The sequence below is a fragment of the Hermetia illucens genome, chromosome 1 (assembly GCF_905115235.1).
Source record: "Hermetia illucens chromosome 1, iHerIll2.2.curated.20191125, whole genome shotgun sequence".
Lineage (NCBI taxonomy): Eukaryota > Metazoa > Arthropoda > Insecta > Diptera > Stratiomyidae > Hermetia > Hermetia illucens.
This window is the reverse complement of record NC_051849.1, coordinates 37,368,887-37,384,388: the sequence shown is the minus strand read 5'-3', so window position 1 is coordinate 37,384,388 and position 15,502 is coordinate 37,368,887. Positions and strand designations below refer to the sequence as shown.

At 43.5% G+C, this 15,502-nt stretch overlaps 1 protein-coding gene across 1 annotated transcript in view; it reads right to left on the bottom strand.

The window, feature by feature from the left end:
* Positions 1 to 15,340, bottom strand: part of LOC119655150 (dnaJ homolog subfamily C member 13) — a 48,280-nt gene extending 32,940 nt beyond the window's left edge. Inside the window, exons 1-14 of the mRNA XM_038060892.1 lie at positions 15,149 to 15,340; positions 14,939 to 15,079; positions 5,498 to 5,642; positions 5,239 to 5,437; positions 5,032 to 5,164; positions 4,849 to 4,967; positions 4,539 to 4,791; positions 4,303 to 4,481; positions 4,041 to 4,248; positions 3,554 to 3,964; positions 3,333 to 3,482; positions 3,080 to 3,271; positions 2,897 to 3,016; positions 2,667 to 2,755 (exon numbers count right to left, since the gene is read on the bottom strand). Of these exons, the coding sequence (XP_037916820.1) occupies positions 2,667 to 2,755; positions 2,897 to 3,016; positions 3,080 to 3,271; positions 3,333 to 3,482; positions 3,554 to 3,964; positions 4,041 to 4,248; positions 4,303 to 4,481; positions 4,539 to 4,791; positions 4,849 to 4,967; positions 5,032 to 5,164; positions 5,239 to 5,437; positions 5,498 to 5,642; positions 14,939 to 15,079; positions 15,149 to 15,340 (2,531 nt within the window). The remainder of the gene's footprint in view (positions 1 to 2,666; positions 2,756 to 2,896; positions 3,017 to 3,079; positions 3,272 to 3,332; positions 3,483 to 3,553; positions 3,965 to 4,040; positions 4,249 to 4,302; positions 4,482 to 4,538; positions 4,792 to 4,848; positions 4,968 to 5,031; positions 5,165 to 5,238; positions 5,438 to 5,497; positions 5,643 to 14,938; positions 15,080 to 15,148) is intronic.
* Between the last annotated feature and the right edge of the window lie 162 nt (positions 15,341 to 15,502).

Genomic DNA, 15,502 nt, shown 5'->3' with positions numbered 1-15,502 from the left:
AGAACTTCCCGGGATTCCGCACTGCCGTGATCACTCGTAGCGATCAATAAAGCCTTCAATATCACTATTCCGCAGTCAACCATATTTTGTGATGCCTCTTCGGGATGTTGGCGGCGACCTATGTAGCACTCAGGAAAAGAATATTTTTGATAGTTGCCCAATGCTAATCGATATTCTTAGGCTCATAGTTACTCAGGAGACCTGTCATCCGATCAGAAAGGTACGTTGATGTAGAATTTGAAGGGTCGCAGCTTTCCAGCTCGTACCATAAGCGAAGTAAGCGAACAACATTAGCCTTTTCGAGAGCGATGTCAACGTCTCTCTGATTACGCACATCCTGAAGACAACTCCTAAATCTATTGTTGATCGCAAAGTAGTTTATCGGACTGCTCGTGCGGTGTAAAGCAGTTGAAACTTAACTGACTTTATGGCAAACTTTATATTCAAGCAATATGCCACCGATGACGAGGCGGTGGAGACAGAAGAAATCCACAAACCTCCCACCATTATTGATACAGTCTGCAAGGCCTTGACAGTCCCATCGCGATCCCAATGTCACCTTTAGGAAGCCTCTCCTGAACTGCGTGCACTTGCTCATAGAAAGTATCGTTCTCCACTATATCGGAAGTCTCCGTTTGTACATAGTACTGTATAATTGTGATGCTTCTTAATCTAGACCGGAATCGCGCTCGGCTTTCCAAAATACAATAGCACATTGCAAGAGAGAGAGAGGAGTACTTTCCAGAGTCCCACTTCACCTAGCCCCAGAATATGTAGCTTATATTGTCGGAAATCAGGCTTGCATTGGAGAAAGCGGACACTCTGGAGACCATCGTTGTTGACGAGCGTGTACACATTTCAGAAAGCATTCATAGTTCGTTTTCTATCGCCAAAGCTCATAGCCGTGAGATCAATCGCTATCTCAGGCTTTGTCGATGTGTTGTAATTTGAAGGTTGCTAGCCTATAAGCAGAGAAGACTTTGAGTGTATTGTTAAGCCCCAAATCTCAGGGCACATGAACGAGTATTATTGTATTTCCACGGCATCAAATATTTGAAAAATATTTAGAAATGTCTAGTTTTCATGCAACCATGTGTAAAAGGACCGAAATGCAAGTCCTTCTCCACCTACAAAAAATATTGATCAAAGTTTGATCACATATACATATACACAGTGTAGCTATAAATACTGTCAGCACGCCACCACTCATATTTCACAGTTCATACACAAGACCAAGGCAGTGTTACGGTCAAGTCACGACCAGTCGCCGGCCGGTCATCTCGGTCGGCGTTGACATAGACAGCACTTTGTCTCCGCGGCCTGGAGACGTTCCACTCTACGAACAATCTAGGCCTCCGCCTTGGCTAAATTATTAATTTGTCTTTCTGTTTCCACAGGCATCGCAATATCTTCACCTTCACCATGCCCGAATGGGTGAAGGTCAAGCGCCAGAAGCGCGGCGCAGCACCCGCTCCATTGCCGGACGAAGCGCTGTCCGAAGCGTCATTAGACTCAGCGCCTGGAGAAGAGGAAAAAGCCGCCTCAGAGCCCCGCCGGAACACTCCACCTGAAAGGATTGCCGGTTTGAATCGTATTATTCACAGGCAAAAAATCACGATCATCGAACTAAGGAGTAAGATCGCGCCGCTGCAGAACGCCCAAGCTGCAACTCAACAAGCATCCGTCGCCTCAGCACCAGCGACGCACCCTTCAACATCTGAAGGCGCACCGAACGACGCCAAAAAGCGCACCAGCGAGAAGGTCCCTCGAATAATCATCATATTGAAGGAGGATTCTGCCATCCCGCAAATCATCTCGGCGCACCTGGAGAAGCTGCCCAACAAGTTCACACTGAAAAAGGATGCAAAATGCACCAAAGTGCTCGTCAACTCTATCAAAGAGTTCACCGACACCAAACACTTCTTGTCGGCGAACGCCAAGAAGTTCTATTCATATACACCAAAGTGCGAGAAGCCTGTGAATATGATCCTCTGTAGTCTCCACAGCTTCCACCCGAGAACGGACGTGATGACCGCCCTCGCCCAAGCAGGCCTCTCAGAAGCCACCGACGTTCGCCAGTACGAGACCCAACGCTCCATCCAGGAGAAGAGGAATCTCAACCTCTGGCTGGCCTCTTTTCAACCAGGGTTTAACATCGCGAAACTCGCGAAGACCAAAACACTACTGCACACAGTAGTACGTTTCGAAGCAGTACGCAACAAGCGGTCGTTCTGCTTGTTGTATTTTTGTTTAAATGTAAAAATTGTTTTGCCTGTGAACAAGATTTTTTAACTAGCTCTTGCCGCACGCACGCTGTAGCATTTGGGATCTTTCGACTATAAAATGTTTCAATTGCGGAGTAAGGTGTCCATCGTTTGTAAGCTTTTAGTCTCAAGTCTTCGCCCAAAACGCGAAAAACCGTTCGTGATGCTAATTTCATGTCAGGCGCTATATTTTTCTGTTTACAAGGGTTCCGATTAATTCTCGACCGCACCTCTTCAACCACCTTTTCCGTACGAGCAGAGCGTGGCCGACCGCCTCTAGACCAATCAACAGCATCGCCAATTCCTGTGTGACGTTGCTTAACACGAGCAATCAATCATTCGTTCAGTTTAAGAGATCATGTTGTTGTAGTAAAGAAAAATGAGGAGACAAATATTACTTACGGATCTTTTACAAGATTCTGTGGCCAGTCATCCCGTTCAAGGATCAGTCGAATATAGTAATCTCCGATTTTAATTTCATCAGCAAGACACTGGAAAGCAAACCGATCATCACATTAACAACGTATAATCTCAGTGAATTATTATATTTTGGAATTAATATTTGAAATAATAATTCCACCAATTCCTTGGATCATTTAACATGAACTGCTCAAAGGTAGTCTTATGCTCACCTGGTATTGCACTTCGAACTCTTCATAATTCCAAGCAACAATTAAAGTTCCGGCCAATTCTTTATCAGTCATAAATTGCCGAAGTTCATTTTCAAGACACATTCTCAGCTCCTCACGAGTCTAAAGGTGGAGCAGAAAAACGATTATAAATACTGTCTAAAGTTCTTTCCTGCCACAGAATACCTTATGATTCCAAATCAAATTCGGCAGGCTATGGTCCTTGGTGAAACTATAGAAGAAAAGCGGCAAGTTCACTATGGCGTCCGAAGTTTTCTTTTTTTGGCGTCGATTTCTTAGCACAATGGGACGATTTTTGAGTGCTTGATTTATTTTCTCTTGATGATCGATTAAATTGAGGCCCCAATGCTTGATACCCTGATCAAATTTTGAATGTGTAATCGGAAAATCTTACAAGATACAATGCAATTCAAAGTACCTCTAAATGTTTCACTAATGCATTTCGCTTTGGTTGAGAAGAATGTTGCATTGCAAGGGATAAATTATCCCTGAAGTTGAGCTTATCCTCTTCGACGTCAGTTTGTGGCACAGGGTCAGGACTCTCCAAGAACATAAGCAAACCCGCAGGCTAGGAATAAATTCATGAATATCAATCAATCGTTCCAGTAGAAAAACATATTTCAGTGTAGTATAACTTACAAATATTCTTCTCAATAATTCCATGGCTTGCTCGTTGTCAGTTATCCAAAGCCCTACCAAATGTCTCGAGAGTTGTCTATGAGTTGCCAAAGTAGGATCGTTAGCCGGCGTGTATAGTGATACTAATAAATGTCTACAAAGGGCGGCTTCATCGAGCGCCAATGACTGCATTTGTTTCGCGACATGTGTTTCGCCCTCCTCAATAATAGCTCTCAATACCAATCCGGCACCTTTAACAATTGCCAAGGACGGATGTTGAAATAATTTGTACAAATACCGTCCTCTCTCCGCAACCATTTCCAAAAGTATGTCGAATTGTTTGCCGTCTGTTGTTTCACTGTATGGCACACAGAGTCCAAATGTAAGGAAATCTAACATGGCAGAAAGAACTAAGGCGCCACTACCACGACTCTGAAATATTACGAATAGTTACATGTAATCTACCGAATTAATTGGGCTCCACCGAATTAATTAGACCTCAACCTACCACATGATTAGTCCACATATTCAGCAACGTCTCTAAAAATTGCTTGGAAGAGAGCACAGATGATTTGTTCAGTTGTTCTTGCTTCAAATCATAGTCGGCGTTCATTGAATGCATGAGAGAGTTAATGGTGTCAATAGCCGCGTACGTCACAGATAAATCATTTCGGCGCAAGGAAGCAACCACTTTATTGCCAATAATTTCTCTGAAACTGTAGAAAACTTCGAATTAAAGCCAATCTTCATAGTGAGCAGAATTCACTTACCCTGGCAAATTCGTGAACGCTGCATATCCGACCTTACTTGCTAATAATCGCCTGAGGGCATGGAATGTTGCTTCGAGGTCTACATTGGAAAGCTGTGCTGTTGGGTTATCTACTTCTTTTTGTGCAAGTGATTGTAACGCACTCGAAATTAATTTTTCTTTATTTTCAGCAAATAAGCTCTAAAAATGATCATAATTGTCAAATTCCAAACTATTATTCAACTGAGCGCTGCTTACATCCTGCGTGACACTATATTTCAATCCACTGTATGGAATATTCGCATTAAATCTTTCTAGAATCTCAAAACGCTTCGTTGGGTTTTGAAAACAATTTATCACAAGCCTCAGTAAATTAGCTTCAGTCTCCTCGTCAACTGCGTGACTGAGAGGCACTACACGTTTGCTACGAGGGGTGTTTGCAATCCGAACATGAACGTCTTGATTGCCACTTGATCGGACCCCATCTAGGATTGTTGCTAGCAATGAATCTCTGCAAGAACACAATACTGAACCTTTTTGAACAAGCGTATTTGAACATGGACCTTACCTATCGTTGGTTATATATTTTCTAACTATGCCGTTTTTATATTCAATACTAAATTGTTGCGTGTTATCTTTATCACGGACTAAGGCGTAGATGTCTACCAATGGCCTGAGAGTGCATACCTGATCGACAAGAGAGCGTTAGTTTGAAAATAAAGGCAGCCACAGAGTTCCCCTTTCTTCTTACCGAATATGTTTGAGGATCACGTTCAAGGATGGTCGTTTCTGTTAGACATAAAATACGTTTCACCGGATCACCATGTCTAGTTGAGAACTTTTGGACGGTGAACTCAGTCATCGACGTTTGAAATTGATCTCCGCTTTAAAAAGTCATCATATAAACGAAGTTACCTTATTTCTTCGAAAACTAAACTCCAAACAATCTGAAACTTACCTATATTTTCCGAAACGTTCTAATTCGAATTGTTGTTTGGTAATTTGACTTTTGAGTATTTTGATATCGATGCTCAAAAATTGAGCGGCACGTTGGACTACGTTTTGGACAACTTCATGATGATTCATTGCCTTGAACAAATGAAGGCGGCTGAAACCCCCACACGCGAGAACAATGCCTCCGTCATAGTCTTGAATTCCTAGGAGTTTTCACAATGTAGGTTCTGGGAATATTAATGAAAATCATTTGCAAATATTACCTATTATCCCTTCTATATCTTTGTATAGGTAACTAGCAACAACAACATTTGTTGTTATATCCAACTGATCTAAAGAACAAGGTGTGACCTCAAGAGCAATGGGTAAACTTACGCCCGACCAGTGGTACTTGTACGCTTGAAATTTCTGAAAAGAATACAAATTAACGCCATTAAAGTTTTATGAGCACAAAAAATTTAATCGCAATAGAAACTATAATGTTTGACGTTTCATTAACATTTGAGTCACTTATGTATATTCTACGGCAAAAAACAATTATTAATGGCGAAGAGGTCTCTGATATCTTGGTCCGAATGGTAGGGCGTATACAGTTTCAGTTGCAATCGCAGCTCTGCATAAGCAAAAAAACCATCAAGGAACCAACATCTTCAAGTAACGTTTAAAGTTGGCTAATATTAGGTAATCACAAGAACCATCGATTATCGGCTACTCGAAATTATATGTCTTGTTTCCATATTTTTTGGTCTGAAAAGCCTCACACCACAACGTTTTTCAGAAAATTTTTTAATGATGTTTTCTTAGCATCTCACAACAAGGCAGATATCTAGCAACTTGCCCAAAAAGGAGACTTATTATCTCATGACGTACGATCTACGACTAAATGTGAATGAAGCAGAGTTTTTGTCGACCGACCCCGATATCACTAACCGATTTAAGTATTTCATATCAATACTATCATACAACGGTGACGTGCCCTAGGCATCAGCAGAACATGGATGCAATGGCATTCCAAAACTGCCATCCTTTGCAATCTACCTACCACAATATCATTCATCTTATCATCCTCTATGATTCTCGATGCTTATTAACTACCAAAAACAGTGAATGCGGCCTCGCGATAATTGAGGCGAAGATGTTGTCTGTATTTAACTCCCCCATGTTATTAACATGGTATGCTGGTCCCAAGCCCAGGTAAAGGAGGAGGGTTTGAGGCAAAGTACTCTATACTATCCTCAGTAAAACAAAAATAAAATGCTGAGATCAGGGAAAGATTCCACTATGTTAAATCCTACCTGATCTCCCTGGGTGGCAGGTCCCGCGACAGGCCGACCAAGAAAATGCATACAATGTCGTTACAAACATGATTATTGGATTGAGTCACAAGCCTCGAAGAAATGCTAGGGCGTCCACCTCAGTCGACGCGGCAGAACGGGCCCCGGTCCTGTCGAGAAATGAGCAAGGTTTCTTGACGCATGAACAAATACGTGTCTGCACGCTAAATGTTGGTACCCTAACTGGAAAGACCGCGGAACTCGCAAGAGCCCTTCGGAAAAGGCACATTGATATCTGTGCTCTGCAAGAAACCAAAAGCTGCGACATTGAACGCGAACGCGGTAAAAATGGCTATAAAATTCTCTATTTTGGTAACCCACACACTCAATATGGTGTTGGCATTGCCATCTCAGAGTTATATTATCATTGCCGGTGACCTTAATGGTCATGTGGGTGTGAGGAACGCACTGGCCCGGGGCATGAAAAGAAACGCCTCTACCACAAATTTCTCGACGGTAAAACGCTGGCCAATTGGCAAATTTATAAGAATGCCAACCGGAAAGCAAAGAAAGCAGTCGCTGTCACCCGAGCAGACAAAAACCTTTACGATAAACTGGATACTCGGGATGGCGAGAGAGATCTGTATCGACTTGCTAAAAGCCGTAACGAACGTACACAGGATATCGAACACTTCTGTTGCGTTAATGACAAGAACGGTACTTTGCTTACCAATCGTCGAGCCGCAACGGCGAGAATACTTCGAACAGATTTCAACTGAAGAATTTACTCATCCCCCACTTCCACAATCATTGCCGACATTTGGAGCAGTTCCATCTATCAGCGCAACTGGTGCTCAGAGGTGGCGGTGAGGAAGACGGGGCGGCAACCCTGTCGGCCGAACCAACACCAAGTGGCCGAGGAGAACCCCCATAGTGGTGGCACCGAGAGACGCTGTACTCATTTTAGCTTGCCGGCCGTGATGCAGTAGGCGAATGCTCCAAAGGCCTAATCAGGGCGATCAGACCCGAGTCTGCACGGGTACTCATCTGAAGTGGCAATTTGGTCACGAAACCTCACCAGAGGTATACTGGTACCATGGGAACCGGGATAGCCCCTGGACTCTCATACTTCGGGTGAACTCCCGTTGTATGTGAGTACAGCTCGGTGGTTTGCGGTTGGCCCCCTAGTGGGAGCTTCATGGAGGTTGTTGGTTATGCTCAAGCGAGAAGAGACCTTCGGGCCTCGGCGTGGTGTTGCGTTTCAACACGGGTGCCGTACTCCTTAGTTCGGTAGAGATTTAGGTAGGTCTTGCATCCACCAGTATGAATGCTAAGCCATGCACTTGGTATAGACTGATACCGTTGTTGTTTGTCACAGTGGGGCTCTGATTGTGGTCACAAAATCAATCCGTTTCTTAAGAAAACCGTGGGATTAAGTCTCCACGACAGGTACCCACGTAAAACACTCAAGGACTCACTGTCAGCGCAACTGAAATCGAAGAGGCAATACAATGAATGAAATCGGGAAAAGTCACAGGACCTGATGACAACGCATCTGAGCTTTGGAAAGCGAAGAGCTGGGACCCAACACTGTGGCTCAGTGAATTCTTTAATCGGGTTAGTCAGGAAAGAAAGACACCATCTGACTGGCAAGAAAGTACTACTGTTCCAATATGGAAAAAGAAATGTAGTCGAGCAGAATGTTCAAATTACCGTCCGGTCCGATTACTTTCCTATACCATGAAGATTCTTGAATGCATTCTTGACAACCGTATTCGCGAAATCGTTGAAATAACCGTGAATCAAGCCGGATTTGTCAAAAACTGCGGAACTACTACTACTTTTGGAGAAATACCGTGAGAAGCATCACCCTATTTACATTACATTAATAGATCTAGAGAAAGCGTTTGACGTGTGCCACACGAACTCATCTGGTATGCTCTATGACAACACTTAGTGCCAGAAGAACTCGTGCGCTGAGCTCAATTACTCTACCACGATCCGAAAAGCAAAGTTCGAACAGTGGCGGGTGTATAAAAACCGCTTCGTGTCTCTGTTGGTGTTCCTCCAAGAAGCGTCCTCTCACCACTCCTCTTTGCTCTTGTTATGGACACCGTCACACGAGAGATCCAACGTCCAGCGCCCTATACACTGCTTTATGCAGATGAAATTTCCCTAGCATCTAGCAGCAAAAATGATCTCGAGCAACTTGTCCAAAAATGGAATGATCGCCTCATGCAACGGACTCTCAGATTGAATCTGAATAAAACTGAATTTTTGACGATCGGTCCCCATGAAACAGGCACAATCACTGTCAGCGGCAGTGACCTGCCCAGAACTGACCGATTTAAATACCTCGACTCAACGTTATCAGCCAATGGAGAACTGTATTAACGCACCCTGGATGAAGTGGCGTTCTACAACTGCTGTTATTTGTGATCGACATATCAACGAACGTCTCAAATTTAAAATTTACCTCTCGCTCTCTATGGTTCTGAGTGTTAGCCGAAAATAATGGTATTCGATGGTAGGATCACGAGAATTCACTTGCCAGGATTAGTATGAACATCGAACTCAATGGTAAACGACCAAAAGCCCGACTACAACAACGGTGGGTTGATATGCTAGATGGGGATTTAAAAGCCTCGAGATTGCATCCAGCTCAGGCATTTGATAGGACCAAATGGCGAGACCGATCACGACGAGCCGACCCCGCTTGTGGACGAGACAAAGATTGAAAAAAAAAGAAGATACAAAGCAAAAAAAAAACAAAATCGTAGCAGTTAGCTTAGTTCATTATATGGAAATGACACGCAACGCTGCAAAATATTCTGCCCATTTACGCTACGCAACATCTGCCAAGCAATACGACGCGACTGAGTTGCCTGGCAGAGAATATTTTGCAGTGTCGCGTGTCATTTCGATACAATGAACTCAGGTGACTGCTACGATTTTTCAATTTTCGTTTGTATCCAACTGTGAAAATATCAATATATTTAGTTGTTTATAGTTGGCTGCTGTTATAGTGCAATAAAGGCATGTCGCGTCGCGGCAGTTGTGCTGAATATAGTGTCGCACCTTTAAGGTTCGATTCCATGTACTTTACACATTTTGACATTTTAACAAGTGGATACAAACCAAAAGTGAAAAATCGTAGCAGTCACCTGAATTCATTATATCGAAATGACACGCGCCACTGCAAAATATCCTCTGCCAGGGCATCGCTTGGCTGAATGTCGCATCGCGCAGTGTCACTGAAGTGTGAATTGCTGCCTACAAAACCATATAAAGATATTTTTACAAGCAGTGTAGTTTGTGGCCGTGTCGCGTCGCGTAGCATAGATGGGGTCGTACCCAGAGGGTCAACTTTTCTGACGGGGGTTATGCACGTAGGCGCTTGTGTATCGAGAGGCTGGAAGGTTCTTTTGAGGTGTTTTGTGAAGAGATCTGCATTTTCTTGTGCAGAACAAATCTGTATTTAGGTCTTTCGCAGGACTTGTTTTTATATTTATTAATTAAGGCCGCCTATGATAGCATAGCCAGGGTAAAACTGTACACGGCCATGAGAGAATTCGGTATCCCGACGAAATTAATAAGACTGACTAGGCTGACCCTGACCAATGTGCGAGGTCAGATAAAAGCAGCAGGATCACTCTCAAGACCATTCGACATCAATAACGGTCTACGACAAGGGGATGCGCTATCATGCATCCTCTTTAACCTGGCCCTCGAGAAAGTGATCCGTGATGCTGAGGTGAATGCAAGAGGTACGATCCTCTTCAAGTCCACCCAACTACTGGCCTATGCTGACGATATCGACATCATGGGAAGAACCACCCGAGACGTACAAACTGCCTTCATCCAGATCGAGCAGGCGGCGCGAGATCTTGGGCTGCACATCAATGAAGGCAAGACAAAATATATGGTGGCAACGTCAGCACCGAAGACGAATCAACCAACAACATCAAACCGCACTGGTCAAACACAAACACGAAGAAGAATAAGGATAGGAGAATACAACTTTGAGACCGTTGACAATTTCTCCTATCTAGGGTCGAAAATCACAACCGATAACAACTACGATGATGAAATCCGCACACGGTTGTTGTCAGCCAACAGAGCCTATTTCAGCTTACAAAGACTGTTCCGCTCGAAACGTCTCACCATAGGGTCAAAGCTCTTACTGTACAAGACTATGATCTTGCCAGTTCTCATGTATTCCTCGGAAACTTGGGTTCTTAGCAAGAAAAATTGCGAACTCTTGGCCGCGTTCGAGAGAAGAATCCTCCGAAGAATTTTTGGCCCCCTACATGAGGATGGACGATTCCGTAGCCTACACAATGACGAAATCTATGAGCGATACCATGACCGTCCGGTTGTGGATAAAATCCGGCTCAATAGGTTACTGTGGGCGGGTCACTTAATCTGTATGGATGAGGATGATCCCACCCGGAAAGTCTATAAGGGCAATATCTATGGTAGAAAAAGAAGACGAGGCAGACCCTGCCTAAGATGGAGCGATGGCGTGGGCCAGGACGCCAGACAGCTTTTAGGGATATCGAATTGGTGGACCTCGGCGCAAAACCGGGGTGTCTGGAGTTCCTTATTAAGGCAGGCCTAGACCGGATACCGGTTGTTGTGCCGTTGATGATGATGATGATGAATTAAGGCCTTGAGCTTGTTTAAAGTTTTTCCCTTTTCTGTTGTTCGGTTTCATAGCCATAGTTTGCACGCTCTACGTTTCTCCCCAATTAGTTCTTTAAACTCAGCAGTATTTTCATCGTTAACGGATTGATTTTCTTCTCGAGTTGACAAGCAGTGTTGATTTGGTCATTTACGCAAACGTTTCCTTGGATGTACCTTTTGAATGCTGTCCAGTTTGTTTGTCTGTTAGCCAGCCTGGCAGGATAGTATTTTCTCCTCACTCACCAGCATCATAACAGGCGAGTGATCAGACATTGATATATTCTTCTGACATCCCCCAAATCAATGACATAATCAGTCGATCAATGTGTAGGCTTACCGCTGTAGTGGAAGTTCTGCTTTTGTGCTCCTTCTCCTCCAAATAATGCTGTCTCTGGATACTGTTAGCCTGAATCACCTCCTAAAATTAAGGAGCGATAACCTTGAAGCGTCTAACGAATTCTTCACTAGATCGAGCCGGGCAGCATATTGAGGAGATTTTCACATCTCTGTTGCACACCAATAGTCACAAGCTGCATTATTTCGTTTTCAATTCTCTGTTCTTCGTGGTGGCGGTTGTACCTTAAGATTGCTCTATGAAAATGGTCTTGATTATTACTGAAGACAAGACGAGGGAACGGTTAAGACTGATTTCCTTTCATAGCCTTTCAAATATAACAAGGCGGGAAACCAGAAGCTTGACGCTTCAGGTATAAAAGGTTTTGTGTTTCCCTATGTAAGGAGCATAACGCAGTTCTCCAATGGCTGATAACATTGACACGACATATTTAAATCGCTCAGTTCTGTTAACAGCAGTGACTTGCATTAACGCAACCTGGATGAAGTAGCATTCCACAACTGGTGTTCTTTGTGATCTGACGTATCAGCGAACGACTCAAATCTAAAATTTACCGCAATGTCGCTTCCCATGATGCTGAGTGTTGGCCGACTATAAAAGGCAATGAACGGCGTCTTGTGGTAATGGAGACGACGTTGTGTTGGACTAGTAGCGTGACACGTTTTGATGACATTCAAAATAAGGACTCTCAATTGATATGTAGTTGAACCGATCATGAAAACTCTGCGATAGAAGCGTCTTCGATGGTATGGTCACGTATTTCGCGCTAAAGAGAGAGATTGGTCTGAACATCGCAGCCGATATTAAGCCACCAAAAGGCCGACCGAAACAACGGTGGGTTGATACGCTAGATAGGTATTCAAAAGCTTCGTGATCACATCTAGATCAGGCATTTGATAAAATAAAACGGCGAAACCGATCACGGCGTGCCGACCCCGCTTGTGAGCGGGACAAAGGCTGAAGAAAAAGAAAATGTGAGGAGAAATGAGTGCCTGACAGTTCCGTGTCACATAGTTAAAAATTCTATTGGCCTCTATTTTTGAGAAAGCGTTTTAAATAAATCATCTGATGGAAAGTACTATATTGATAATAGTCAACCTCATACGCTTTACACTCAGAATTTGATATTATTAGCAAATGTGAAGAACTTAACCTACAACAGATTCAAAAAAGGGCTAGAGAGAACTAGATTCTTCATGAATGGAATTTTAATATTTCACTCGAATATCAACTATTCTCGTTAATTGTGACGTCAGAATCTTATTTGTATGGCTTAGGATGCTGTTAATTTTCTCGAAACTGATAGGATAGGATCAACTTAAAGGGAGTTTTTCAGTCAATTTCTAAAAGTTAGTAATATACTATTAGTAAGTTTATTTGAGCAGATATCGGAATGAGATATATTTTGCTGCCTAGATTTCATCAAAACGCACCACCGTGATTTTTTTCGGATTTTTTGGTTGGGTAGTTTCCGAAAATTGGTCCTGTTTCACTTTAAGTGTATACATTTTGACTCCTTACTCGCGCACTTTGCAGTTTACGGCAAAACTAACATCAGTTTCGGAAAGTACTAACCTTTCATTTGATACCCCACATGGCTATATCCGATGAAATTCTTTTTTTAAATCCTCTCTTCCGCATAAATGCGACGTAAAAGGATGTACCAGGTGTACTCCTAATTAATTTCCGATTTTTTTTGTGAATAAAACACAATTCCAAAGTTATTTTATTCGAAATATTTTCCATCGCTTTCCACACATTTTGTCCACTTTTCTAGTAATTTGTGAAAACCACGCCGGTAGAATTGACTGTCTTTGGAGGTGAAGCCATTTTCGCAAATTTTCGCACGAGTCGAAGCGCTTCTCAGAAAGTGCGTGGCCCAACAAGGCAAAGAGGTGGTAATCCGATGGGACCAGGTCTGGTGAGTAAGCCGCATGGTTAAGCACCTCCCACTTGAGCTTTTCCAGCGTGTCACGAACGACTTTCGACTTATACGATGGTGCATTGTCGTAGAGCAAAATCACCTTCTGTTTTTCTTGATATTCTGGTCGATTCTCTGCAATCGCTCGGCTGAAATCTTTCATTTGTTGTTTGTAGCGAATGGCGTTCACAGGTTCACCAGGTTTCAGCAATTCAAAGTAGATCACACCGATCTGGTCCCACCACACACACAGCATGACCTTCCGACCGTAAGGATTTGGTCGTACCACGATTTGTTGCGTTTAGGGACCTCCAAGGAAATTCACTTTTCGTCGCCCGTAACAATACGATGGAGAAAAGACTTTCTTTCATACCGTTGAAGCAGCATTTCACATGTCACTTTTCGGTTCTCCATTTCTATCTCGGTCAGTTCTTGCGGCACCCACTTTCCACACTTCTGAATTTTCCCATGACTCGCAGACGTTTCGAAATTGCTGGTTGTTGAACTTCCAACGTATCTGCAAGCTGTCGTTGCGCTTGCGTGTTGTCTTCATCCAATAGTGCTTGCCATTCGGCGTCATCAAACGATTTTCGCTTGCTGGAGCGTGCGGTGTCGTTCAGGTCGAAATCTCCATTTTTGAATCATCGAAACCACGGTTCACGATCGTCATAAACTTCCACAAGTGCACAGTGGCCCTCGGACTCTTTTTTGTCTTGATTGAACATGAAAAGCAATGAATGGCGAATATTCTCGAAATTCGGTACGTACGCCGACATATTTGACGCGCAATAAAAACTTGCTGCAGGAACTTTTTGGGGAAACGTCAACGCAGTTTAGATACTCGACAACAACTAAACAAAATGACGGGTATGTGTGACCAACAGCGACAACAAACATACAACGCCATCAATCGAAAAAAAACCGAAATTAATTAGGAGTACACCTGGTATGCGTGAGCGTTCACAGTTCCTAGCTTTCCACAAAATTTGGTGTCAATCGCTGCAACAGTCTCCGAGAAAAATGCGTGTGACTGACAGACAGACAGTCAGTGAATTGATCTTAATAAGATTTTGTTTTACACAAAACCTTAAAAACGAACGAGACCACAACTTGGGTTTTTCGTTTTCTTGTTTATTGCGGGAAACAAATATTTCTAAATTCCGCACAACTAATGCCTCACACATTTAGAAAGCTTTTCTCCGATAAATGTGCGGCCTGTGATTCATATCCAGAAAGTATCGGAATGCCTGCAATTTGCATTTTTCAAACGTTATCATATTCTTTACTTAAATGCAGCAGAGCCAATCAAACTGATAATATTGGGTACGTGAGTCACGCCTCGAAGCATCTGCTGATGGAGGGAAGATTACTTCACTACTTGCCTGGTATCTTCCTACCTTCAGTTGGGTCCTGGCAATATCTTATCAGACAATATCAACGAGACTACTCTAATAAGGATCCGCCTCACCTGGAGCTGCTTCGGCTTATCGGAGAACTCCTTGTAGTGCTTCAGGATCGCGGTGAGGATGTCGTTGCGGAACTCTGACGACAGCTTGATCGTGTCGAGTTTCCTGTCCTTCTTCACCACCAGATGAAACTCGTTGGGTATCTGCGAAGCAATGTAAACAAACAATTACAACGTCTCGTCGCACTCACTATCAGCAACGGCTCAACTTACATTCGATGTTTTGTTGGGGGCCGCGCTCACCACATCCGAGTACAGCCAGCGGTTGGTCAGGTCGAACTTATCGGGGTTGTAAGTCGATACGCCCGCCGTGCCGATGGCCAGAATGCGTTTATATTTTCCTTTCCAGGAATGCTTCGTGACGAGGTAGCACTCCAAGTCGACATTATCTTTCAGCGGCACCATTTTCGCAAACTACGCGAACATTTATTCTTCCCCCGCGAATTTCGCTCTACAATGGGAGCCTGTTCCCGGGCAAGTGGCGTACACTGGATCGAACAGGCCTCACTCGGGCTTTGCCTTGGCTTTCAGTACTAATCAGGAAAACGAGAACGTCGACGACACCAA